Source organism: Alnus glutinosa, chromosome 4, assembly GCF_958979055.1.
Source record: "Alnus glutinosa chromosome 4, dhAlnGlut1.1, whole genome shotgun sequence".
Classification (NCBI taxonomy): Eukaryota; Viridiplantae; Streptophyta; class Magnoliopsida; order Fagales; family Betulaceae; genus Alnus; species Alnus glutinosa.
The window spans coordinates 2,278,230-2,305,998 of record NC_084889.1 but is presented as its reverse complement, the minus strand read 5'-3'; the positions used below and the strand labels follow the sequence as shown (position 1 = coordinate 2,305,998).

The window sequence follows — 27,769 nt, the reverse complement described above, 5'->3', positions numbered from 1 at the left end:
ACCTCTTCTCTTTAAAAATAATAAAAGTGGATTTGAATAAAATAAGAAAAGAATAATATTTGAATAAAATAGTGAAAATATAAAGTAACAAGTACTTTAAAGAAGTTGGTAAGGTAACTACAAAAATAAATAGCTTAAAATAGTTTCCGTTTTTGTTTTTATTTTTGTTGTTTCTCAAAGAAGAGCCCAAAATGAGGCCCAAAGAGGCACAGAGATTTCAAAAATCAAAGCGAAAGAAAACGAATGCTAAAACAAAAAAAAATTCCCGTACTCGTTGAAAACGATGTACCAGAGCAGAGCCAAATTCAAAGCACCAGTAGCAAGTAAAGCAAGCCTCGTTTTGGAGGGAGAGGCACTGTCCCAAGGCGGCATTTACTTTGACCGGCATGTGAACTGTGTATGACCTCTCTAGACCCTCAAACCTCTCTCTCTCTCTCTCTTTCTCTCCATCTTTACGCCAATGTCCGCCACTAGCTCAACCAGGTCCCAAAGATCTACGTCCTCCATCTCGCCCTTCCGGTCCCGGAAGCCGCCGGCACCACAGCTTAAGGCAACTAAGCCGGCCGGCCGGCCGGTGACTACCTCATCCACCTCGTCTTCTAGGCGGCCGTCGAAGCTCTCGGTTCCTCCGACGACTTCGCCAAGCCCGAGCCCGAGTCCGAGCCCGCCGACTCTGACCCTGGACCACCCGGATGTAAGCAAGGCCAAGGAGAATGTTACGGTCACAGTCAGGTTTCGACCCCTCAGGTACTGAACCGCGTTTTTGTTTTTCTTCTTCTTTTGATTTGGTGATGGAGGGTGGTGATTGCGTTGTTACCGAGGTGCTGGGCGACGGCCGGGGACGCTAAGTTTGTAACTGTTTGGTTTTGGCTTTTGAGCAGTGTTAGGGAGATCAACAAAGGGGACGAGATAGCGTGGTACGCTGATGGCGATAATACGGTGCGGAACGAGTACAATCCGTCCATTGCGTATGGTTTTGGTCAGTAACGTTCATCTTAATCATGTTTAAGTTTAAAAAGTTAAACTCAGGTTTGTTTTCGAGAAATGTTCGTGTGCACTGGAACTTGTTCTTGTTTTGTGAGTGTTGCAATCATCTATATGACTATATCTAACAGTACTAAGCCGTAACGGGACTATTCGTATTTGGCTGTGCATTTGAAGGTCACATTTCCTATAAAATTCAAGAAAATTTGCTTTGCATTTGCAGAACATATTACTTACTTCTTTTGAAAGTGCTTGGAGTCAATGGTTTCTTGTAGTCGTCTTTGAGAATTCAAATTTTGGGTCTGCAGATAGGGTGTTTGGTCCGGCAACAACAACGCGGCATGTTTACGATGTTGCTGCGCAGCATGTTGTAAGTGGTGCAATGGAAGGGATTAATGGTAATTACTTGACTTTGTATAAATTAAAATTTTAGTGTAATGTGGAGTTCATTTTGGGTGGGATGGCTTGACTGCGAACCTTTGAGAAGGTGTGATTACCCAGAGTGGGATGCATGTGGAAGGAACAGCTTCAATAGTTACATTGTGAAGTCATGTTATGCTGCACATCATGTAATGTTCTGCGTATTGTGTTTCCTGCTAAGATAACAAGTTGTTTCCTCTTTGAACCAGTGGCTGGCAGGGCCTATACGTACATTTTCTATTTCTTTTTTGGGCCTTCTGGGAAACTAGATTTTGGTCCCAGCATTCCAACATACTCAGAACAAGTTGTTAATTTATAACCTATGCAATTTCCTAGCTTGGATTGTGTTGAAAGTACTTTGTACCATCTGGTTTCATATTTAAGGAGTGAATGTGAGTTTACTTTGTAAAATGTTTGTTTCTTTCATTATGTACAACTTGGTGGTTTGGCTAATAATTGCTCTGTTTCTATACAGGTACAGTGTTTGCCTATGGTGTTACTAGTAGTGGAAAGACTCACACAATGCATGTAAGTTACTGAGTGTCTATCCTTTGTCATGTCAGACCCCAGCACGCCCATTGGTTCATTTTTTCATGAACTTCATGAGAGCCAGATGTTCACTGATTGTAGGTCCTGCAATCAGAGGCTGCCCTTAGATTGACACATTGATGCACACTCTCCCATTAAGTCAGTGTTTCCATATTGTGTGTAGCTTGCTTTGTGTTATGGTGGTGGTTAGTTGCATGTATTGCTACCCTCAAGGTCAAAGGTTCAGAGGATGGTAGAGAGAAGCAGAAAAGAGAAAGAGAGAGCTTGCTTAGCTGGACAACAGTTTTTCTCCAATACTAGGACAAAAGGTTGATGTGAAAACAAGTTTGGGATTACCATGTCTTGTCTAAAAGATAGTTACAAGAAAAAAAGGGCTTGTCTTAGTGTCTAATAGGAATATGAAATTGGGCATTGTTTTTCTTTTGACAAACTATCCTATCAAATCCTATATTTTCCATAAGTAACAAGCATCTTCCATGGTGATTGGATGAATTTTTATAAAGTATACTTGACAAGAATAAAAGAAGATTTAGTTAGTACTACAAGCCATTCTTATTCAAAAGTTTTCAAGATACACCCTCCCTGCGCCTCTTAATGAGATTGGAACACCCTTACTTTTAGTGTGATGAAATAGTCCCTGAGTTAAGCAAAGGTCGTGATCTTGAAAATTATAAATAAAAGTAGGAGCGAGTTCCTTTGGTGCTTTTGATTGGCATTTTTGTTCTTTGTATCAGCCTTTCTTCTAGCTATTGTTGTTTGGATAATGTGTGATTGGAAATAGTATAAATCTCTAAGCTAATTAGTTCAAGATCCTTCAATTATAGTACCACGTTTATTCTATTTCTCAGTGCTTGCAAAGTATATATTACAAATGTTTACATCTCTTTTTGGAATTTCAGGGGGAGCAAAAGTCACCTGGAGTTATTCCCTTGGCAGTGAAGGATGTCTTTGGAATTATACAAGAGGTAATGTGTTAGTTTGTAGTAATTTTAATAACAATCAATATTATTTCTTTTGCTTAAAAAACATCCGTTCATTATATTTCAGACACCTGGACGTGAGTTTCTTCTTCGAGTCTCATATCTCGAAATTTACAACGAGGTCAGCCTTATTTCCTTTTTTTTTTAAAAAAAAAAAAAATTATTATTATTATTTTTTATTTTGTAAGAACCTTTTGACTTTTTGAGTCTGGTCATGGCTATTTTTGTAATGATTCTTCATTAGGAGGTAAGATTCACAGGCTGTAGAACCTTTAGAGTTGAGAGTTTAAATCGAGAAAAGGAAGAGGTTGGGCATTGTTATGACATTTTATCTTTCAAGATGTGGTTCGTTCAACTTAGGGAATATGTCACTAGGAATTATGCTCTTTAACTATATTATGGGAGAAGGTAATTAAACCTTAACAAATTGATAGCTGGAAATCAGATACCATCATGAAAGGATGGAATATTCTTTTGGATTGCAAGATCCAAAAGAATAATTCTTGCATAAAGATTCAACTCGATCAGTAGTAGACACCTTCTGATTGAGATTAAGATTATCAAGTATGTGGAGTGTTATTAAATAGTTATTATCAAGTATGGAAACAGAAGACACATCATGTAGATTGTTTTCTTTTGTCTTTTGTTTTGGGGTGCCGTGTATCTACTTTGAAGGGGTCAAGGGGTAGATGTCATTCAAAATGTACTATTCCTGGGAAGTTGTTGAATAAGACTTTTATTTACAAGAGAGAGAGAGGAAAAAAAAAAAGAAGGAAAAATCCATGGGCTTCTTCTATGGTGCTGGCCCAAATTACTGTCGACTCTTTTAGCCTAGGAAAACTTCAATAGAAGTGACTAGTGAGCTTGTGGCGTACAACCTCAAGGGAAAGGCAGAAAATACTTAATAGCAGCTAAATGTAGTAATGCAGGGTTCTAAAAGGGCTCCACCCTGACATTGCATCAACTTTCTATTGTCTTTTTAGACCAAAATCAATCTGGGATGTCGGTACTTTGTAAACCTCTACCAGAAAATGAGAAGCATGTCTTGCTCCCAAAAGTTACACTTAATTTTTTTTACCATAACTGTTTGTTTTGTTTCGCTTTGATGCGCGCTGTGAACAATCACTTGAAACTGGAGTCGCTTCGTATTTAATCTACTAAAATTCTGTAGTCAAATTTTACCAAGCATGTAGGACGCTTCTAAGAGTGTTTTGGGCCTCTGCATTATGAACTTCTTGAAGCACATAACAATTTGTTTTGACTAAAACTGCATCATTTTTCTGCTTACAAGGATAAACTTTTGTCATTACTTATTGAAGAAAAGAAATAGCTCCATATGAATCATTGTTGTAGTGTTGTTGTTGATATGATTGGCCAGTTTTACATGATTAATAATGGTGTAATTGTTTTTACCTGGCCAGAATGTGCAGTTGCAAAAGTCCTATTCGCCATAGAATTTTCTTTGAATTGACGAACTATAGCCAAAGCTTATTAGTCTGAAGTCCCGACATAAATAGAGTAAATGGTTTTTGTGTCTTCTTGATTATCACCTGTTGTTTGATTTTGTTCCCTTTCTTTACAGGTCATCAATGACTTGCTTGATCCAACAGGGCAGAATCTAAGAATACGAGAGGATGCTCAGGTGCTTCTAGTAAAGTAGGAAAGTTAAATATTTTGATCTTCTATGTGATTCTCACCACTTTTCTATACAACCTTGTATGCAAACATGATAACTATTTCAAGAATCATTTATTTTTTCCTATGTTCTTGTCGCCTAAATGGTTTCCTTAAGTATATATAATTATCCTGTGTACAATGGGTTGTGCCCATCTGCTCTTTTTGAAATATACTTTACTTGTATATATAAAAAAAGTATATATATATATATATATATATATATATATATGTACATGTACACTTTGAATGCTACTGATATAATATTCCATTATACTTTTGTGTGCCAATTGAGTCATTCTTCGGAGCTTAGAGGTATATTTGCCTATGTAGTCAATTCATCAGAGAAATTGGATAGAGGAGTCTCTCATCTTTTTTCGTTCATTGAACAGCAAAAAGATATTACAAATTACGATGAGCTAACTTGAGGATGGTCCTTGGCTTCTTGGAGGATTTTTTTTTTTTTAATAAGTAACTTCTTGGAGGAATTCTAATCACAGTTAACTTGAAGGCAAGAGATGACTTAGAACATGGCTTTTGGAAACAGGATATATATATATATATATATATATACACCCCTCTTCTATAGGGATCATCTAGAAAGTGGGTTGTTTTGAATGCATTCAAACAGAAAAGCTGGCATAGATGTTATGGGCCGAAGTTATATATCTATACACATACATACATACATACATACACACACATATGTTCAACCAGAAAGGGAGTCGTAATTCCTAAGTTATAAACATTCTAGGGGGCATGACTAAATGATAAATGCTATGAAATCTACTAGTTCTTAAATTGTTAGTCCAAATATAATCTTAAGAGTGGTAGCTTTGATTGATATTAATTTGCACCATCTGTCTACTAATAGTTGAATCTTGTTATTTGAACGTGTGGTATTTTTTGGGCAGGGAACTTATGTTGAGAGAATCAAAGAGGAAGTTGTTCTGTCCCCTGCTCATGCTCTTTCCTTGATAGCATCTGGGGAAGGTACTGAAAATAATATTTTTGCCACCTTCTTGGCAGTTTGATTTTGTTCCTTCAGTTGCTGTTAGTATATTTGCTTTTCTCACCGTGCTCTCCTGATTTCCTTCTTGAAGTGCAATCTGTGCTGTTCATTTGTTTCTTTTTACTGGGTCTGATGGCTGCTTTCCTCTCTTCCTTCAAGCATTGCATGTTCATCAGATGTTTGTTATGTGTGCACTTGAGCACCTTTTGATGTATCACCTTTTTATTCTGTTATTGCAGAGCACAGACATGTTGGTTCTAATAATTTCAATCTACTTAGCAGTCGGAGCCACACTATATTTACCTTGGTAATTATGTCTAATTTCCATATGATTAAGTTTTGTATGTTTGGCCTTGTCTTTAGAAGCTAAAGTTCAGCTTGGACCAACATGTAAGAGAAAGTGATGTAGACTGTGTCTAGTGTAATTTACTTCATTTAATGAATTGTTCTCTCCTATCATAGTTAATAAAGAAAAGTTGTTGCCCTTTCTAAATATCTTACTTAGAATCCTTGCATAAGCATTGAATTTTGTGTTGCTGATGTGCGGTTTAAAACTTGTTTTTTTCCCTTATATTTCAGAGAATTATTAAGTTGTGCCTTTTAGCAGTGCGTGTATTGTATTGGTTGAGCTTGTGGAGAGAATATATTGTAGTGTACTACATAGGGGACAAAGGGAAACATTGAGAGTTTCGAAGTCTAACTTTGGAATTCCTCATATGTGATTCTACTTCTTGGAAAGGGGAGGGGGGATGATGAGGGTTAGACAGGGAATACAAATTTCTGCCAGCCATGAATAATAGATTGTCTAGCTAATAAAATATGACCATACCTGTGGTGCTAAGATAAATTTATGCAGTTTGAATCTTCAAGTCACTCAAAACCTTGTGAGATTTGGATAATTTAGAGATGAAGCTGGGGCCCAAGAGTCACTCAACCAGTAACTTGACGACTTAAAGAAACTCAAAAGTAGAACATTTGTGGGTTGAGTTAGCTGGATTGATGAGTTGGTGGGAGATGCTGTGGTGTATTGGGGGAGATTTTAATGTGGTTCGTTTTCCTAGTGAGAGGTCTAGTGGTGCCGGCTTCTCCGCAGCTATGGAAGAGTTTTCAGGCTTCATTTTTATGCAAAATTTGGTGGATCTACCACTTGAAGATGGCCAGTTTACTTGGTCAAATAATCAGGAAAATCAAATATGGTCTAGAATCAATAGGTTCTTAGTTTCTCCGGAGTGGGAGGAAAGCTTTCCTGAAGTGGCACAGAGGAGATTGCCAAGACTTCTTTCTGATCACTTTCCTTTGTTATTGGATTGTGGGGCACCAAGAGGGGGAAACAAATATTTTAAATTTGAGAACATGTGGCTGAAATATGAGGGTTTTGTTGAGTAGGTTAAAAAGTGGTGGTTGTCTTATGAGTTATCTGGTTTGCCAAGTTACATTTTGGCTAATAAATTGAAGGCTTTAAAGACATATTTGAAAAAATAGAATGAAGAAGTGTTTGGTGATATAGGGAAGAAGAAAGAATTATTGGAGGGTATTCGAGAGATGGATTTAGTTGAAGAATGTCGTTGCCTAGAGGAGGACGAAAAGGTTTGAAAGGTTGATATGTCGAGAGAGCTGGAGAAGACTCTTCTTTTTAAGGAAATGAATTGGAGACAGAAATCTAGAGCTTTGTGGTTGACGGAGGGGGACAAGAACACAGTTTTTTCATAGGGTGGCCAATTCACATCGTAAATTCAATCAAGTGGACTCTTTGACTATAAATGGTGCAATTTCTAGGAATCCTGTGGAGATTAAGGAGCATATATTCGAATATTACAACAATCTGTTCTTTGAGAATTGTTCTTGGCAGCCTAGGGTGGAGGGCCTATCTTTCTTATCCATTGATGCAGATGAGAGCATTTGGCTACAAAGAGCATTTGAGGAGAAGGAGGTGTGGGAGGTGATCAGGGATTTGAATGGAGATAAGGCATCGGGTCTTGGCGGCTTCACTATGGCTTTCTTTTAGAAGTGTTGGGATATTTTAAAAACTAACATTATGGATGTTTTTGCAGAATTTCACACTCGAGGCAAGTTTGAGAAGAGCTTTAATGCTACTTTTGTCTTTCTGATTCCAAAGAAGACCGGTGCCATGGATGTGAGAGATTTTCGCCCTATTAGTTTGGTAGGAGGGATATACAAGATTATATCCAAGGTCCTTGCGAACAGGTTTAAATCAGTTTTGGGCAAGATTATCTCCAACACTCATAATGCGTTTATTGATGGTCGACAAATCTTGGATTCAGTGCTTATTGCCAATGAATGTGTGGATATTCAAATTCGATTAGGGGACCCTGGACTGCTGTGTAAGTTGGATTTGGAGAAGGCATATGATTATGTGAATTGAGATTTCTTGCCATATTTGCTGCACCGTTGTGGTTTTGGGGAAAAATGGAGGGCTTGGATTCATTTTTGTATTTCTATGGTGAGATTTTCTATTCTTGTGAATGGAACCCCATCAGGTTGCTTCAATAGCACTCGTGGTTTGCGACAAGGAGATCCTCTTTCTCATTTTTTGCTTGTGGTGGTTATGGATGCTTTGAGCCGAATGCTGAGTGCTGCATTGGATTAGGGCAATTTGACTGGATTTTCAATGGGATCCAGCCATCCAGGGAGTCTGAGGCTTTAGTTGTGAACCATTTACTGTTTGCTGATGACACGCTGATTTTTTGTGGTGCGCAAGAGGAACAAATTCGACATTTGAGGTGTATCTTCCTTTGCTTTGAGGCAGCTTTGGGTTTAAGGTTTAACTTAGGAAAATTAGAAATTGTTCCTATTGGTGCGTTAGAGGGTGTCGAAGGGTTGGCTCATTTACTTGGATGTCGGGTTGCTTCTTTGCCTATGACATACTTGGGTTTGCCATTGGGTGCTTCTTACAAGTTCGTGTCTATTTGGAATGGTGTTATTGAGAAAATGGAAAGGAGGTTGGCTGGATGGAAGCGTATGTATTTGTAAAGGGTGGGCGGCTGACTCTTCTTAAAAGTACGCTTTCCAATCTTCCTACTTATCTCGTCATTTTTTCCTATTCCATTGAGGGTGGCTAATCGTCTTGATAGTATTCAAAAGGCTTTTCTTTGGGGTGGTATTGGGGATGAGGTCAAATTTCATTTAGTGAAATGGAATAGGATTTGTACCCCATTGCATTTAGGTGGGTTGGGAGTTCACAATTTCATCTAGTTTAATCGAGCACTTCTGGGCAAATGGTTGTGGAGATATGGTAGGGAGAGAGAGGCTTTATGGCGATTGGTTATTGACGCAAAATTTGAGAGCCGTAAGGGTGGTTGGTGTTCGAAAGAGGTGTTGGGTTCCTTTGGAGTGGGCGTGTGGAAACATATTAGGAGGGGGTGGGAGAAGTTTTTAATTTTGTTCGTTTTGAGGTGGGGGATGGGTCACATTAGTTTTTGGCATGATTGGTGGTGTGGAGATAGATCTTTGAAATAGTGCTTTCCAGTTTTGTTTAGTATTGTGAGGAACAAAGATGCGATGGTGGTGGATAACTTGGTCGTTCATAATGGAGTTATTCAATGGAATGTTCTTTTTATGAGGCAAATCCAGGATTGGGAGATGGAGATGGTTCTTTCTTTCTTCGAGCGGCTTTACTCCACTTCGGTTCAACATGGAGAGGGAGATAGGTTAGTTTGGAACCCCTCTAAAAGAGGGTTTATTTGAGGTGAGATCCTAGTATGAAGTGCTTATTAGGAGAAATGGTCCATTATTTCCATGGAAGAGTATTTGGCGTGTTAAGGCTTCGACAAGGGTGGCTTTCTTTGTCTGGGTAGTAGCTTTGGGTAAAATTTTGACGCATGATAGCTTGTGTAAAAGGAATGTCGTAGTGATTGAGTGGTATTGTATGTTTAAGAAGAATGGGGAGTCTATTGATCATCTGTTGCTTCACTACGAAGTCACCCGTGATCTTTGGAGTTACATTTTTATTTTATTTGGGATAGAGTGGGCTATGCCACGAACAGTGTTGGAATTGTTGACTAGTTGGGGCGCGTTGGTTGGGTATGGTCGTGCTAAAGAAGCTTGGCGGTTAGCTCCATTGTGTTTATTGTGGTGTATTTGGCGGGAGCGGAAACGCGGCTCTTTGAAGATATAGAGACATCAATAGTGGAACTATGGAAGCGTTTGCTCAATATGTTATATCTTTGGATAGCGTCCAATCATTGTTTGAATGGTTTTACTTATGTAGAATTTTTAAATTTATTCTCTTCTCGTTCCATTTAGAAGCTTTCTTGTATACTTCCCGTGTATAAGGGTTGCGCCCATTTGCGTTTTTATTGAATTGAATTGCAATTACTTATAAAAAAAAAAATGGAGAAACTCAAGTGGGCCTCCAATCAAATAAAAGAAATCTTTCCAAATGCATTTCATTCAAAACATGCTCTTTCCTTTTGTAGTTCATGCCAATGATACATAATGTTGACTACTTTTGTGAGCCTTCCATCTTGTGTTAACACACTTGGTAAAACAAAATTTGTTTGTTGTCAAGTTTATTAGGTTGGACTAGCTTATAGGGTCTTACATATTGAGAAATTTGGAATTTGTTTGTTAAGCTATGATGGTATACATCTTTGACCAAGCAGGCATTCTTGCCATCGCTTCTTATTCTTATATAAATCTTATTATTGTATTGTTCCCATATGTATATGTAAATAGATACATACATATATCCATATTTATTTATTTCTCATCCATAATCTAATACTCAAGGTTCATTTTTAATAAATTGTTTATTGCTTAAAAAGGGTTGATATTCTACTGTACTTACTGTTTTATCAGACTATTGAAAGCAGTCCACGTGGTGAAAATCATGGTGAAGAAGATGTGACCTTGTCCCAGTTGGTAATATCTTACTCATTTTTCTTATTTAAATTTGAGTTGCCAACAGATTTATAGTTGATCTGACTCCTAGGTGGATGTATTTAAGTACATTTCTAACATTCTGTTTGTTACAATCTGGCTCTGAGCCCTGTATTAACTCAAGTATCCCATGCAGCACTTAATTGATCTTGCAGGATCTGAAAGTTCTAAAACTGAAACAATTGGGTTGCGAAGAAAAGAGGGTTCATACATCAATAAAAGCTTACTAACCCTTGGAACTGTAAGATATTGCTAATTTGCCCCATGTTTTCCCTTTCTCTATGTTATATGGTTTACAATCAATGCACAGTCCCTCATTAACATGATTCAACCTTATGCTTTTACATACTTTTTACTGCAAAAATTTATACATAAAAAAGAATAATATGAGAATGTTTTCTCTTATCTGAAATTCTTTCTGTGCATTTTCTCCCCTCATCTTACAAGGTTCAGCCACAGTATAATTGAGAACTGCAAAGGGTTGGAAGAATGGTAATAGTGATACTAATAGTAGTAATAGTTGTATTTTCTCCTCAGTGGAGAACTACTAGGCAAAATAAACTGGGAAGAATAATAGTAGTAGTAGCTGTAGTTGCATTTGCCCCCCACATTTTTTTTTGCTTAAGCCACATCTATTGCTGCAATATGATTGAAAACTATGAGGGGTCGAAATGGGTTTGGAAGAATGAGAGTAATAGTAGTAGTAGTAGTCACATTTCTCCCCTAATTGTAGATGGTTTTGCCTTGTTCATTTGTCACAGCATGATCAAGAACTAAAAGGAGTCAAAATGATATCGTAAGAATGACCATAGTAGAAGCAGTAATGGATAGGCCTACATTTAGGGGGGTGGGGGATGGCTCTCCATTATATTTGAATTTTCTTTTTTTGTTGAATCACCTACTGTCCCAAAAGCCTAAGATGATGATAAATGCTGAACTTAATTATTTAATTTATATTTTAACACTCCTCTTCACGTGCGGGTTCAAATTCCTCCTCAACAAGTGAAGTCTAACACATAAAATATTAACTGAAATGAGAGATAATTACGGAGTTAGGGTTTGATCTCAGGACCATTGTTCTGATATTATGTTAAATCATTAATTGTCCCAAAAGTTTAAGCTACTGAGAAATGGTGAATTTAATTATTTAATTAATATTTTATAATTTCTAAGAGCGTGATTTATTTTTTATTTTTTGGCAGTAAAATCATCTACTCTATAGTAATTCATGGTACTTTGTGTTATTTAATACTATTTACATTTTGACCCTAAAATGCTATTTGTTTATAAGGCAAAATCTCGAAAGTTAAATATCTCTTGTTGCAGGTGATTTCTAAACTAACAGATGGAAAGGCAACTCATATTCCCTATCGAGATTCAAAACTTACCCGTTTGTTGCAGTCATCCCTTGGTGGCCATGGACGGATCTCCGTAAGTTTTATACAATACTTTAAATGTCTACTCATCACATTTCATGCTAATTCAGGTTCACGTTTACTAATTGTGGAATATGATCTTGTATGTTGTTGTAGCTCATTTGCACGGTGACTCCTGCCTCAAGTAATAGCGAGGAGACACACAACACATTGAAGTTTGCACATCGGAGTAAGCAGGTGGAAATTAAGGCTTCTCAAAATAAGGTGAATTTGATTGATATTCACTCTTTATGTGAAGCATTACTGATTAACAAATAGTCCACTGGCGGCTACTTAATCTCATCCTCCCACCTTAATATTGCCTTTCTTAGATCATGGATGAGAAATCTCTCATCAAGAAGTATCAGAAGGAGATTTCCAGTTTAAAACAGGAGCTTCAGCAGTTAAAGCATGGCATGATGCATATTCCTAATATGGCTGCATCTTCTCAGGAAGATCTGTTTAATCTGAAGCTACAGGTTTGTGTTGTTACATGAGGGCAAAGTAATAATTGTTAGCAAGCATACTTGTTAAATTGTTACCAAGGCTCTGTGCAAAAATCAGCTCTACCATGACTGTAACTAGCTGGCATGCGGAACATAGTTACTCTAGTTTGAGGTCCAATCTTAGATTGTGCTGAAATATTACTGTTACCTATCTTAAGCCATTTTTTTCCCCATTAGAAAATAATTATCATCGGTCTTTAAACATAGAATTGCTGAACTTCATTGTGGATTTTGTTGTTTATTTCTAATATGTATTGTTTAATGGTGCCAAAGCTGGAAGCGGGTCAGGTAAAACTACAGTCAAGATTGGAAGAGGAGGAAGATGCCAAGGCTGCTTTGATGGGAAGAATTCAGCGATTGACTAAACTAATCTTGGTTTCTACAAAGAATGTTATGCCATCAAGCATTCCTGAAAGGCCTGGCCATAGACGGAGGCATTCTTTTGGGGAAGATGAGGTGTGCAATTTAGCAATTTTAAGCTCAGTTGTGTGACAATCAATTTCTTGATGGTTCAAATATATAGATGGCCTTTGGATGTACAAACTGTATTTTTAATAATAGCTTGTTTCTTGATATGGATTTCAACTTCTTGCGTGTGTAACTTGCAAATCAAAAAGGAAATGTCTACATTACCCTTGATCCATTGTTTATGCAGCTAGCATATTTGCCAGATAGAAAACGGGAATACATGATTGATGATGATGCGCTTTCAATGGAAGGGAAGGGTGATGTCACTAATATCGATGAGTTGGTTAAAGATTACAAAAGGAACAGAAGGCGTGGAATGCTTGGCTGGTTTAAACTGAGAGTAAGTTCCTTGGTTCCTTTGGCAAATGATTTCAATGTGAATTTTGATTTGGTTATGGTGTAGTTAGAAAAAGATGAAATATAGGATTTAATTGGTGCCTCAACTTCAATGCTTCCCTTGTTAAGTCAAGACTCTCCCTCTAGCTACATTTCTTTTGTCGTCTTCTTCAGATTCTCATTAGTGTGTACAAATTGTACAAACCATGTAGCACTCGTTGATCATATTCTTGGTAAAACCATAGAACTTTTTTTTTTTTTTGGGTTGTTGTTGTCAATGTGCTTCAATTAACTTGACTTGTCAATGAATTTATATCTTGACATATGGAGTTAGGACACTGGCACTGGCTTAGTGGCTTCCCTCTTCTTCTCCATTTCTATCTAAAATTTGGATTGAATCCACCAAAACTTACATGCATTGGGCTTACTGTTCTCAATCTAAACTAACATTGGGCTACAATGCTTCCCCTAAAATTTGGAGAAGTATTGCAGCTCACCCTAAAAGTTTTTTATTCATTTCTCTCTCTCTATCTCTCTCTTGAATGAAGAAAGAATATTTAATTTTTATAGAGATATAATAGATAATCTGATGTAGAGTGCATTTGAAAAACCTTAGTTAAAATAGAAAAAGTAACCTGGTTACCCTAAATTTAGATAGAAATTTAAGGAAGCCAATGCCAGTGCTCTTTGATGTTGGAATTTCGGATATTCTGCCCATTAATAGTGATAGTTCATGTCAAGTGTATACTGCCAAGTGAAGAAGGTAAGGAATTGTAGTTCGATTGTTCGAGTGATCTCTCTCTCTCTCTCTCTCTCTCTCTCTCTCTCTCTCTCTCTCATCTTTTTAAAATCAATTATAATGAAGGCTTTTAAGACTTAACTGTACCTTCTGTTTGGATGGATGATGTTGGCAAATCACATTAGCATTGTCATGGAACCAAATTTGGATAGACATGATCACCATGTCCACCTCATCTCCATACCCTACCATAAATTGGCATTCTGCCATGTTTATAGTAGCCATTTTATTCAACAGGAAGAGTTGATAATTGGGTTTTCTTTTACCACATGGGTTATGATTTTCTATGTTTGGAGCTGTCTGTCTGCTGACATATTAGGGTGGTGGAATTTATATCTGTTGTCCTACTACCACAGCTGCTGGCTATGCATGATATAATTTTTAACTCGTAATGCAAATCTACTGTGACAATATGTGACTGGCCTCCTTTATTTTTCACCTCTATATGAACTTGTTGAATATAGGGGAAATTTTGTACAAGGAAGAGCTGTATTGTTTCAATAATCAATGAGTTTAGCTGTTCTTGAAACATTTGGAAAGGGCTCAAATGAAGATGAAATTATTGTTATCTTGCAGCATGCAAGAACTTTTGTATCTGCTGAACAAAGGAACTTTCTCTAATGAAGTTTTTAGAGTTTTAAAATTTTAATAACGTATTAGCAGAAATATTATTCAAAGATTTGAAGATAGTAGATTCAAAATTTTGATTAATCTTGGATATTTGTTTGCACCAAAAAGTTGAAAGAAAAATGCTAGCCACAACCACTTGTGCCAAGGTCAGCCAAAAATGATAGGGCATCATGCATAACAAGCAGGCACCACCCAGCTAGTGCGGAGCACAAATTGGTAGGTTCTGTGTGTTTGCTCCGTTCTGTATAAGTGGCGGCTCCATGACTGTTTCGGGATTCTGCTCTTCTCATGTTTAAAATTTTAAACCAAAAGAGGCTTTGACATGATATATGCTTAAAATAATATATATATTTTGCTTCTGTTGTGCAGCACAAATAATATTTTATTCTTAGAAGCGGTGGTGTTATCTTTTAATGATTGATTTCATTGAACCAGTCCTTAAATTTTTCCTATGCAGAAGCCTGAGAATCTGGTAGGATTATCACCAAGTTCTGATAGTGAAAGATCTGCAAGTGGTTCACCTGCATCTAGTTCAAAATCATCTCAAAATAGAGTCATGTGTAATGATATGAAAGATGGGAGGAGAAAATCAGTCAGTAGAAGGGGAGATGAATCTGCTGTTATTGACTCATTTCCAGAGGCAACCCAAGCAGGTGACTTGTTTAGTGTGTCTGTTGGAGGTCGCCGTCTGCCGCTGGTGAGAGGAATTCTGACCACTACTTCATTATGCTTCCGTCATATATATATATATAAGTGCCAAAGGGAATGTTAGCATAACTTATGGGACCCTGCATCACAAAGTCATGGGCCAAGTTCTATTCATAATTAATGCAGTTGAATATAGCCTTGCCAATAAATAAAAAACCAATTCAATATAGCCTGCATTTCTCTTGTGTGCACTGGCCTGACTGTCTAAATGTGTATTACAGTTTGCATGAGCGAGTTAAATGAAAGTTTTTTTTTTTTTCACCTAAATTTATGTTTATGCTTAGATTTCCTTTCTGCATGCTTATCAAGTTTTGCTCTTTCATGAATATCTTTAGAAATGATTCAGTCATATCATGTTTTTATTGTCAGTTATGAAAAATATAATTGTTTTGCCTTCCTGGGGACAAGGTCAAACTTTTTGAGGTCATATGGACTGGAAATATCCACTTCTTTTCTTTTTCCTTGTTTGTTTCTGTCTAAGTGTAAAACATCCACGTTATTGCTTGTTCCCAACTGGAAATGCCTTGTCATCTAAAAAAATCTGTTACAGATTTGGAGGATTCGTTGGTCTGCTGAACTCTTAAATTGACACCATTTCATTCTGCTGTCACTACCTTAAACATTTACGGCAAAAAAATTGCGTATTAGTTTAAATACTCAACTTAATTCTACTCAATTTCAACTAATTGGGGTTAGCTAAATTGTATATAGAACAAATGGTTCTTGAGTTGTCATGAAGACCAATGCATGGAATGCATACAGCTTTATGTCAATCAATAGGTTTTCAGGGGCATTTCTTATATGTTCCCTGCCCCCAAACCAATAATAATAAAAAAAGATTTAAAAACTGTGTGTTGGTTTTGCAAACACAAAGAGATAGGGTTCTATAATTGAATCTTGGGTTATTTTACTACTAAAAGCATCTTTGTGTGTGTGTGTGTGTGTGGGCGTGCGCGCACGTGCGAGGGTCATATGTAGAAGTTTTAACAGTGAAAATAACTTGAGAAAATTAAATTGTTGAAGACTAGCCTCATAGCTGTCATATGGGAATAGCTCTGGAAAAGAAGCAGATGAGATGAAATTTAATTCTAAAATGAACTCCATATCTGATGCTTTACATCTCATGATCTATTAAGAATTGAACATATGGTCTGAAGTTGTTCACGATCTTGAAAATGCCAAAATTGATGTAGTGCTATGGGCACGCTCTGTAATTTATGGCAGTATCATATTGTTATATCATGGAGCATGTCAAGTGTCTGTTGGCTCTTTCGAGATTATAACTAAAACAAGGTTTCTCTGGTACTATTGGCAATATTCGTTGAATTGTTGATTTGGAAAATTCAATGCCTATAAGCTTGATGATTTGTATTCTTAAAAATGAGTGTATATATGTGGTTCATAGCAAGTGGGTGAACTTATAATTTTAACTGGAAATTGTCGAATGACTTTTTTCAGACTGGGACCACTATTACAGATCAAATGGATCTTCTTTGTGAGCAAGTTAAAATGTTGGCTGGGGAGGTGGCATTGTGTACTAGTTCTCTGAAAAGACTCTCGGAGGAAGCGGGTAGCAACCCTGATGATTCACAATTGAGGGTGAGCTTGCTCTTATTATTTTCTCATGAAGAACAAATTCAATCGGTTATCCTGGGTGACTCTTCTAATGGTCATATTGGTTATTTTAGGAACAAATGCAGAAGTTAAAGGATGAAATTAGTGAAAAAAAGCGTCAAATACGTGTTTTGGAGCAACGTATGATTGGATCTGTTGAGATGACTCCACATACATCAAACATCATTGAGAAGTCTCAGGTAACTATGTGCCTAGTGACGCAGGTAGAGTTTTAACAGTAATGAAAGAAACTGGTTTAGCCTTATATGGAATCAATAAAGACAAAAATTAGGTGGAGTTTGAATTTGATGCAAATGGTTTAATCTCATAAAAAGCTTGCTATTGCACTACAAAAGTGAACAGTACTATTAGACATTCTTTTGTACTAGCTTTAAGGGTACTTCGAGCTACTATCATTTAATTGAACTATTATAAAAGGTGGTAAAAATAGAATTTTCTTTTGAAATTTTGGAAATTCATTGACTTTTGTAGTGCTATTTAAATTTTACAAGAACTGAGATTTGTTTTATTATTGACTTTTGCAGTGCTATTTAAATTTTACAAGAACTGAGATTTAGTTTGGGTGCAGAACATATAAGGGACTTGGCTTTGGGGCATATTATTTCTTTCAAGATTGGGGGTCAATTACTGTAGTATATGATGGCATGTACAGTGGTATCTAACAACAATGATAACAATAACTGAAATATAAATTACAACAATATCAACCACAAAAACAACTGCAAGTCATGCTTGACCCTTTCCATGTGTGTTGTAGTTTAGTATGGACTTGTCATGCTAAACAGTCCTGGTATTGGCCTGGGATAGTTTGCTTGCCATGTAGTTGAGCTCGGTCTCAGTTCATTGTAGGCCATGCTATTAAGTGAGGCAATTTGGCCTTTCTATCTTGTTCCCTGCTTGGATGTGAAATCAAATTGGATGACTGATTTCCATGCGAGTAAGCGCAATTTTTTTTTTTTCCCCTGAATAGCACTTTCTTTGCCCCACTCAGATCATCTTTGAGAAAATCAACAGTTATGCATTCAGCATATTTCAATTTTATTTTTCTGATATGCTCTCACTGTTGCATCCAAATTCTGAAAATAAAAGAAAAGAACACTTATTGCATAGGGATGGTTTGAGGAAGTGGTTAAAATCTGTACTTCGACTTTTTAAAATAGACAAACATTTTGGGGCAGACCAAGGAGGAAAGCACAGTTCTTGTGAGATGGAGGAGTCAGCATCATCATAATCATAATAATATAATCATGATCACCATTGTTAAAATTTTAATGTGTTTGACATGATCACTTAGTCTTAGTAGTTAGTACTGTATTAATTTTTTCTAATTGTTCAATTACACTTCGATGTAGGCTGTGTCCAAGCTTGCTTCTCAGCTAAATGAAAAAACTTTTGAACTTGAGGTTTGTTATCCTATTTATTTTGTTGGCTGAAAAGATGATGTTTCAATATTAATTTCCAAAAATATTTTACTAAATTGATCACTTTGTCTTGGGATGAGTAATCAAGATTAAATCAGCAGACAATAGGATACTTCAGGAGCAGCTACAGATGAAGGTAAAATTCGAAAGCTGTGAGATCTCTCTCTGTATGTACAATTTTAATGTTTTAGATTGTCTTATTTACGCTAGATATCAGAGAATGCTGAGATGCAAGAGACAATTCTTCTGCTAAGGCAACAGCTCAACTCGTTATCAGATAATAGCTATTGTAATTTACAACAAATTGATGATGCTGGGGCTCCCACTTTCAAGACGTGTTCTGAACAGCTATTGCAAAATAAAATTGAAGAGGTGAAAGGATTTGGTTCATATGAAGAAAATTGTGCTGATGAAAATACTCCGACAAGTGTCATGAGTTTGAATAGAATATATTCTCTTGATGACTATAAAGAGTGCAGCAATGATTGGAAAAACCAAGTCCATATGCAGGTTACCCCTTTCTTTTTCTTGCTTGGCATATTCTGCATAGGAAGTCAATATACCATCTTTGTTCTAACATATTATCTTGTTGAATATTAAGAGTTAGCTAAGAATAAGTTCTTTGTTGTTAAATTGTTCTATTGATGCACTTTTATTATTTTATCTTAGGCTGCTGAGATAGAGAATTTGAAGCAAGAGAAGGTGAGGTTGACTGAAGAAAAGGATGGGCTTGAAATTCAGACTCAAAAGCTTGCAGAAGAAGCTTCATATGCAAAAGAGTTGGCTGCGGCTGCAGCAGTTGAACTCAGAAACTTGGCTGAAGAAGTGACTAAACTGTCTTATGAAAATGCGAAGCTTACTGGTGACCTGACTGCTGCCAGAGAGGGTCACTGCAGATCTATCTGCTGTCAGAGGTCTGCTTTGTATGATATCAAGCAAAATAGCACAAAGGATGGAGTTTTGGTTGAGGAGTTTCAGAAGGAACTTAATGCAAGAAAACAAAGAGAAGCTGTTCTGGAAACTGCACTATCTGAGAGAGATCAAATAGAAAGTGGCCTACAGAGAAGACTTGATGAAGCTAAACAGCGTGAAGAAGATTTAGAAAATGAGCTCGCAAATATGTGGGTGCTTGTTGCAAAGTTACGGATGTCTGGCACTAACGCTGATGACATGGCATCTAAAGGGATGTATGCATCAAATCTATTGCAAACCAGAGTTAGAAATGGATTTCTTCAACCAAATGGTCACTCAAATAAAATATTCGAAGAAGATGAAATCTATGAAAGCATAGATAAGATGAGTACGTTAGAAGAATTACAAGCCAGCTATCTAAAAGAGAGGAGAAAATGCAAAGAGCTGGAAAACCTTGTTTCAAGATTGAAGGTAATGCTTATTATAGACCAAATTTTTTTAAGAAGCTGCACACCATGTGCAGCTCTAGTGTAGGTTGAACTTATAGAATTTGTATGAATTGTAAGGAAAAATTCTTATTTAGTCCTTGGGGTTTGCAATTGTAACAAACTGATCCTTGGGATATCAAAAATATCATAAAGATCTGCTTTTTGGTCCAAAATGGTCCATGCTTTCAGCTTTTTGACAGAAATTGGTAGATGCACACATGGATCCACGTCAAAACTAATTGTCGATTGACATATGGCATAGCTGATGACTTAGCCTGTTGTAAAATTATAATTTTACACCCAAATTAAAAAAATAAAAATAAATAAATAAATAAAATTAAAAAAAGGAGTTGCATCTAGTGAGGGGAGGTTGTGAGAGGCAGAACCCCCCCCCCCCCCCCCCCCCCCCCCCTCTTTTATTTAAAAAAAAAATTGATTTTAAAATTGTAGTTTTAAAATGGGCTGAGACATCAAGTATGCCATGTGTCCATTAATGTTTGGTTCTGACATCCACGTGTGCATTTAACAGTTTTCGTCAAATGGCTGATGATAGGGATCATTTTAGATAGATAGCTTACTCGGGGATCTCTAAGATATTTTTGATACATTAGGAATCAATTTGGCACAACTGCAAACCCCATGGACGAAATAAGTAATTTTCCCTGAAGTATATGCAACAGTTTGCTGGATGATTAATGTTTTGTGACCAGACTAGAAATATATTAAAAATGTTTTTTTTTTCCCTTGTCCCTAAGCTATTCCAAAGGTCTGACTTCATTTCTTATTCATCCATGATGGTCATTGGAGCCTTAGCTGTTTCCCACTATGTTCAATTCTTAAATCTTAGCATATTCATTTTGTTCTAGACTGCATTTAGACCTTAAAGTCCTGTCTTTTTGTTTTCTTTTATTTTTACTTATTGTTTCATTATTTTTTTCACCTTTTGAATGAACTGTGTTTATTTCCCCCCCCCCCCCCCCCCCCCAGTGAACTGTGTTTAATGCGTCTTTTTTAGAAATGTGTCTGAATTTAAACACATTGCACTTATATTTGTTTAGTGTTGAGAAGATATCCATTACATGCTGCTATATCTTACAAATGGAAACTTCTTTTTAATTGAGGAAGAGCTGGTCCTCATAGCTGTGTTTTGGATTCTGTGCAGTTTCAATCTATATGTCACTCTTCTCTCTCTCTCTCTCTCACACACACACACACACGCGTGCGCGTGTGCACACATACACACACACATAGATTGACATGGATGTGGGTTAGCTAAATGCTTTACGTTATCTAACGTATCTATCCATTTATGTCCTGGTCTGTTCAATTTTCTTTTCTATTGATTCACTTTGTTATTAAATACATTTTACAATTTGTAAGTCACGGAGTTGAGTATTAGGTTATAGGGATCTGTTTTTGTTGCATGTCATCCAAAATCCTCAAATCGGTCAAGTGCAATTGACCCGTTTATGAAGTAATGCTATCAAAAAAGTTAATTTAAATGGATCGTGTCAGGGTGAAGATGTTGCTGGCTTGGACGTTACTGCTCTTGAAGAACTGCAGAACCTCCATGTTGAGGCTATAACAAAGATTTGCCATGCAAAGGTGATTTTTGTTTACTTTCTACCGTATATCAAGCATTTGATAAATAGAAAAGCTCCATCAGATTATGAAGGAAACCTCTGGCCGTGTCGACTCTTATTGGCTTTGTTTTAACTTGACTTAGTAATGGTTTGATGGGTACTATTTCATGATTGAGCTTTTTGTGTGTTACAAAATTGGTTTGAACAAGAGCAAAAAAAACATAGTTAGCTGACTTGTATTTGATGTTACCAATGGCAATTTCATATCTAGAGAGCTATTTGCATGGAAAAAATTTGTTACTGTACATACCAACAATATCAGCGTAGTGTTTGGCTTACTTTATATCTTATCTTATCCAGCAAATCTCTGTTGAACTCCTGCTGTCACTTTTTGATCTCCTGTGATTCTCTGTGTTCATGGACTTATATTAGTCATTTTGCACTATGCAGTGTACAAATCATGACTTATGACATCCTAAGATGAACCCGTAAAATTTGCTCATCCGCAGATGGAGTTGCTTGTCTTTAAGGTTAGTCTTGATCCAAAACTCTTTTGGGAAACGGGAATGGAGTTTGATGCATTAATAGCCAATAAAATATTGTGAAACCTTGGATAAAAAGATATTGCTTCAAACATGTTTCATATAGGAAAGGAATGGATATTCAAGATGAGGTTTCCTTTTTTAGCATTCTTTTCCGTGCCTGATAGCCACACCTTAAATTAATGGTCGATTATGTTATTGAGTTTATACGCTGTATTACGGTATTTGCCAATCTGCCTATGAGTAATCTAACTTGTTTACTCCCAGAATGAATGATAAATTAGAATATTTTTAGCTATTTTTTTACATCAAATTAAAGTCTGTTGACTTGTCAGTGAAGGGTACCACATCTTTGAATTTGCAGCCTGATGTCTCTTTATGATGTAATTTTTTTTAGTGAAAGAAGATTTATTAGTTAAGTTATTTCATTCTTATATGCTTATGTATGGACACGGAGTTGGACATGGAATATAGTATGGAGACAGGATAAGCCATCATTTATCTTTTTTAAAAAATAAAATAAAAACAGAAATATTAGTTATCATTTCTAAATAACAGAAAGTTAGGTTGAAGCAATCCTTTTCTGGTAATGTGCCCTAGATTTTATCCTAGGGTTATATTTGCAGAACCTTAGCGCTGGAAATGTCTGTGTAATGTGTATACTTGAGTGCAACTAAATTCATTAGAAAAAGAGATTCTATTGCGTTTTGCAACTACAGCGAATTTAGTGGCCCTTTCTTGAATGAACAAAGCAGCACTTATTGTAGGTGAGCCAGCTCAGTTGGTGAAGCTTTCTTGTCCTGGTATAAGAGGCATGGGATCGGTTCCCTCTAAACACCAGGGGAGAGAGAGGGTTAAGGGAAGGGAGAAATCTAAGAAGTAATTTCTCCTGGAACCGTTCATTGTATCATTTGTTTGACTTATCCGCTTACGGAATTTCTCAGATAAACAATCTAAGAAGCCACTACCATAAGTTATGCAACTTATTAACCTTTTCAAATAAATCCTTAACGTCAGTCTATACGAGTTCAGACTTGCTACTAAATACCTGTGGAAATTGCTTTAGTCTCTAGGTAAACCGCCTTAGCCCGCTAGCTTTTGAGCCTTATGCTTGTCTAGCCTGTTTGCATTTGCAAAGTCCATTGCAGGGTTAATTAGCCTGCACATTATCTAGCTAGATGGCCACCTTTACTATTTAAAGAGGATGCATTCTCATTTCATCCTGTCCCACATAATTGTAGTTCCCATTAGTGATCTCAACCCTCCCAGGCTAGTTCCTTATTGTGTTCCTGTTTTTTTATTAGTTTGTATTTGAAAAAATAAAATAAAATAAACCTTCGTGACGTAGTTTAATATAATATTCAGGAGCTTCCTGGGTGACCTGTTAAAATGTCTTCTGAAGCAGGTTGAAGAACATGCGTTAGTGTAATTTGTAATCGAATCCTTTGAAAAGCCTACGCCGTCTGTTCCCTTTCGAGAAGAATACCGTAAAATAACTTTAATTGTTTTAGAATTCTACACGTATCTGACCAATTTGATGCTGCAAATCTTGCAGGTACGAAGTAGGCATGGTAATGTATTCTGTACAGTCAATCAGTGAACTTCTTTGGTAACTCATTTATAGAGGAAGCAGTTCACGGAGATGCATTTTTCGGGTAATTTAAGTTAGCCAGCAGAAGATGGATCAGCACATTGTTGTTACAAGAACTCCTACCTTTTGTATCATAACATTCGTATTACTTAGTTTCTGTATGGGATATACCCATTTACATTTCCTACCTTGTAGATTATAAAGTGTACAAAAGGGAACACTTGTAAACCTCTAACTGCCAAAACAAACTTATGCATCCGTCCAATATATATATATATGCCTTTACCTCTGGCTTTGGAGCTTTTTTGGCCTACAAGCTTATTGATCTTCTCAGGAAGCATAAATTGCAGCTAAGAAAGCATAATTGGCTGCGGAAGGCTGAGAAAAACCTTCATTATAATCACGATCCACACTGTTAATAAACAGGAGAAAAAATTCCCTGTAAGAAAGCTCTTGGCAGAATCATAGTAAAGGAAGAAAGTTACGAGGGTATGGTTCAGGACTTCGGAAGCCTATCACAATTTGCAGGAGTCCATCCAATCTGCTGCTTTTCGTTGTCATAAATCACCATTCTATCTTGCAAAGAAATGTCTGAATAACGAGAAAGTATTAGTGAAAATTGTAGCATTGCATTCGTTTTTATAATGATATTCATCCAATAGGGTGTTGCTCTCAGGATTTCTTACCTCCGATTATGTTAAGATTTCCGAGTCCTATTTCGGCGCCATTCAAAATTCCCAAGCATGCGTTGCCAAATTTCTGAGATGGAAATTGTTAGCCATTTTCTTAACTATTTTTTTTGACATGGAAAAGAAACGTTAAAAAAAAAAAAAAAACAAAAAAGGAAAGAAAGAAAGAAAAAAGGAGGATTTGCATAAAGGATAAGAATCTAATGGCGTAATCGTCGCCACACGGTAATATATTGTCATGTCATTTAACATTTTAAATGAATTGACACCATGTGCCTTGTTAGATGCAACAAAATAAAATATTGACCGTAAAATGAATCATTTTCATTTCATGACTTGACATCATGTATTCCATTAAATGCAAAAAAAAAAAAAAAACAAAAAACAAAATATTGACCGTGAAATAGAACCATTTCACCTATTTGGTGTAGAAGTGCTTACCGTGACAATTAAATAAGCCTCAGGTGGTAAATTCAGCTGAACATTCTTGGCATTTGTAAAGCTCAGTACCAGAGGCTTGAAGTAGTTCTTGACATCACCAACAGATTTGAAAGGCTTTTTGCCTTTCCAGCAGATTGAAAGGGATTTGTCCTCTGCTGCATCTTTTAATGGCTTTCCATTTAGTTCTTTTTTTATCTGAGACATGGATTAAAAGTCAGTTCTTCTGCATATAAGAACAATTTGTTGAAGAATGCACTCCTTTGTTCCATTCTCACCAGATTGACTGTGGCTTGATAAGCTTGGGAATTGAAGTAAGTGTAAGAACTTCCACTGTCAAAGACCACAAGGAGGCCTTTTACGCCGGTAGACTTTCCACCAAAAAGAAGCTCAGCTGGTCCTGACGAGTAGTGGTTCCTGAAATAGATCCGAGTATTAGAAAGTGGCAAGGCGATTATTGATTATACACATTGCAGAGAAAATGATACATGAGAAGAGAAAGAGCAGAACTTGGAGGGTGCTTACTCGGCGGAATTGCGAGAAATTGGTGTCCATACGACTCCTGAAGAAGGGACAAGATCATCTCCAAAGAATAAAAACCCTCCCCCTCGCCCACTTAAACAGTGTCCGACCACATTCCTTGTTAGACCTATAGCATTCAATTGTGACACTATGTTTGCTTTGCCATTGCCGAGGCCAAGGACTCCGGCTGTGGATGGTGGAGAGTGTGGCCCATTATATTTTTGGTCATACCCACACCTGCAGCAGGGGGAACAGGCATTAAGCTCAAAAACAAATAAACATTTCATGTCAAGCTCAATCCATGCCAACAGCTGATCAACTTGCATTTCAACATAAAAAGTAAAACAAAGCTTTCAGATTCACATCAATTACAAATGTTGTCCATTTTGATGAAGAGAAGCAGATACCCACCCAAAGGCCAAACGGGGACCAATGATAGAGCCATTGGTAAACCGAAGGGGAAAGTAGTCCTTGACCAGCACACCAAGAGAAGAACCCTGATCGGCATACGTGACCTCATAGTCGCATTGCTCTTTCGGGTCCTTGCAATGGGAATTTCCCAGCCAGTGCATGGCAGCACATGCAGGGTCACCACAAGAGACAACGTTGTTGCTCGGTTTATAAAGGCGATCACGGGGCTGCCCAAGAACACACAGAAACACAAACAATAGGTCAGGAAATTATTAGACCAATGACTGAATTGATTCTCGTAATCAACAGAAAAAAAAAAAAAAAAATTAACCTTAGTGCAACCAGTACAAGGTGCATCACATTGGACCCAAGTGAGGTCACTGCCAGTATCAATATCAAGGTCATACTGCTTGGGTGGATGGCCTATGTTGAGGTTCACAAAGTAGTACCTGTGAGGTTGAAAGAACAAGAAAATTCCATAAGTTTTTCAATAATCATAAACTAAAAGGCTATAAAAATACATATGCAAAATCAAGTTATGATCCAAACCAATTTTAGAAATAAACAGTAAAAGTCTGATGCAAGAAGTCAAATTTGAAAGAAAAATGAAGTGAATTTAGGAAATGATCATTTGAAAAGCAGGCAGAAGGTAAAACCATTGCTACATCCATAATAGCTGCTTTTTTACTCCCTTCCACACCCACAGTGAGTGCTTACGCACCCCCATCACCTCACAGGGAGAGAAATAGTGTGTGGAAATATGAATTTCGAAGATACTTTAAAGGAAGTCAGACTTATTGGGGAAGAGACAGATAGAAAGATTAAGAGAGTTGAAAACTCATGTGTCTTTTTTTGGGGGGTGGTGGTGGGGTCTCAGAAAAAGTAAAAGTCATAAAACACCGCCAGATAGTAATATTATATTATTATCAAATGAATTAAAATATAAAAAGAAAATGAACAGCTGACAGACAATATCAAACAGATGGGTCTTAAGGTCTTCCCGGAGATCGAAATGACATCAAATTCAGAGAACATGTTTAAGAAGAACTTCAAAGATTAAGCTAAGTATTTTACAGATTATGCAAACCCAAAAACAACCAGGAATCTTAAATCGATGGAGAGATCAAAAAACCGTAGCAAAATGATAAAAGAAGATTACAGAGCAATTCGATATGAACCAATGGGATCCAGCAATTCTTCAAGAAACTGTATGCACATAAAAAATAAGAGGGAAAGTTCTAAAAAGATTCAATTAAGTCAACAAAATCACACAATCACAAAAACTCAAACAAACACAAGTACACAAACATCCAAGAAACCAAAAAAGAAAAGAAAAGAAAAAAGAACAAAGAACCAGGCAATGCGTAAGCAAGAGAAATAAATCAAAGCTACAACATTATCATTCAAAACTTTCAAAGATTCCAATAAATCATCAAACTTCATACCCAAGAGGATAAACATTCCCTTGGACGGGGAAAACAACGGAGGAGCCAAAACGATTAGAGCCCGTGGGGTGGGTTGACTTTTTATTCATCAGGGAGGGCTGGATAACATCAGAGAAACAGCCTGCAGGGAAAGTTGCAAGCAGACCCAGAAAGAAAAAGGTATTCAATGCAATCATTCTCTGCCTTTTCTCACCCATCTCGGAACCTTTCTTTCTTTCTTCGTCTGCAATCAAATTTGGTCACTTTTGGATCAGTGGCCAAGAGGGTTCAAAAGGTTTTGGATTGAAAGAGAGGAAGAGCAAGAAGATACCGGGAGTCCACTTGAGTCTCTGGTTTCTATAAGCTCGTGCATATATAAAGGTCGCAGACTGCCACGTGTTTCCGTGTCAGAAATCACAGTTTCAGGCTTTTTAAGACAGCGTTTGTGGAAGAAGTTTTAAGGAAGAGGTTTTAAGGAAGAGAAACAGAGGGTTGGGTTCATTGAAGAAGTTTCACAGCAAGAGCAGAGCCGCGTTTAGGACGCGGATAGTTAGTTGTGCCCAAAAGTCCAAATCGCCCTTGAGTTATTGAGGAGAACAGTAGTTTGCAATGGCAAAATTGTCTGCTAGATGATCCAATGTTTTATTCTGAGCTGTGACTAGTCTCTAGGTTCTTGCCCTAGTCTTTGGTCAATTACTTGTTCATTAAGGACTCCGAATTTCCTTTGGTTAAA

At 37.0% G+C, this 27,769-nt stretch overlaps 2 protein-coding genes across 6 annotated transcripts; one reads left to right on the top strand and one right to left on the bottom strand.

The window, feature by feature from the left end:
• Positions 1-215: 215 nt before the first annotated feature.
• On the top strand, positions 216-23,854 carry LOC133866776 (kinesin-like protein KIN-7C, mitochondrial). Its single transcript, XM_062303406.1, has 26 exons — positions 216-747; positions 882-979; positions 1,293-1,382; positions 1,880-1,932; positions 2,853-2,918; positions 3,001-3,054; positions 4,516-4,575; positions 5,522-5,600; positions 5,859-5,926; positions 10,438-10,500; positions 10,655-10,759; positions 11,845-11,949; positions 12,051-12,158; positions 12,266-12,412; positions 12,713-12,895; positions 13,095-13,247; positions 15,130-15,369; positions 16,839-16,979; positions 17,069-17,194; positions 18,368-18,418; positions 18,525-18,572; positions 18,647-18,946; positions 19,106-19,819; positions 21,352-21,441; positions 21,870-21,949; positions 23,517-23,854. Exons 1-25 carry the CDS (start codon positions 461-463, stop codon positions 21,888-21,890), a joined length of 3,450 nt encoding a protein of 1,149 aa, XP_062159390.1. The 5' UTR covers positions 216-460; the 3' UTR covers positions 21,891-21,949; positions 23,517-23,854.
• Positions 23,654-27,527, bottom strand: LOC133866777 (aspartic proteinase Asp1-like). Of its 5 annotated transcripts, XM_062303408.1 has the most exons (10): positions 27,368-27,527; positions 27,058-27,280; positions 25,944-26,061; positions 25,613-25,839; positions 25,205-25,438; positions 24,958-25,096; positions 24,683-24,877; positions 24,239-24,311; positions 24,056-24,143; positions 23,654-23,964 (listed from the first exon to the last, which is right to left on the bottom strand). In XM_062303408.1, exons 2-10 carry the CDS (start codon positions 27,252-27,254, stop codon positions 23,883-23,885), a joined length of 1,353 nt encoding a protein of 450 aa, XP_062159392.1. In that variant the 5' UTR covers positions 27,255-27,280; positions 27,368-27,527; the 3' UTR covers positions 23,654-23,882. The 5 variants fall into 5 exon arrangements, with proteins under 5 accessions (XP_062159392.1, XP_062159391.1, XP_062159393.1 ...); XM_062303407.1 differs by having other exon boundaries at positions 27,058-27,523; XM_062303409.1 differs by having other exon boundaries at positions 23,654-23,930; positions 27,058-27,523.
• Positions 27,528-27,769: the final 242 nt, after the last annotated feature.

Excerpts from the sequence above, each read along its gene's own strand:
- LOC133866776 (XM_062303406.1), top strand. The coding sequence starts at position 461 with ATGTCCGCCACTAGCTCAACCAGGTCCCAAAGATCTACGTCCTCCATC. Across the intron at positions 10,760-11,844 it reads GCTTACTAACCCTTGGAACT|GTGATTTCTAAACTAACAGA; the intron begins GTAAGATATTGC and ends CTCTTGTTGCAG. Across the intron at positions 21,442-21,869 it reads CAAAGATTTGCCATGCAAAG|TGTACAAATCATGACTTATG; the intron begins GTGATTTTTGTT and ends TGCACTATGCAG.
- LOC133866777 (XM_062303408.1), bottom strand. The coding sequence starts at position 27,254 with ATGGGTGAGAAAAGGCAGAGAATGATTGCATTGAATACCTTTTTCTTT. Across the intron at positions 26,062-27,057 it reads GGGAATGTTTATCCTCTTGG|GTACTACTTTGTGAACCTCA; the intron begins GTATGAAGTTTG and ends TCAACCTCACAG. Across the intron at positions 25,439-25,612 it reads GGTCCCCGTTTGGCCTTTGG|GTGTGGGTATGACCAAAAAT; the intron begins GTGGGTATCTGC and ends CCCCTGCTGCAG.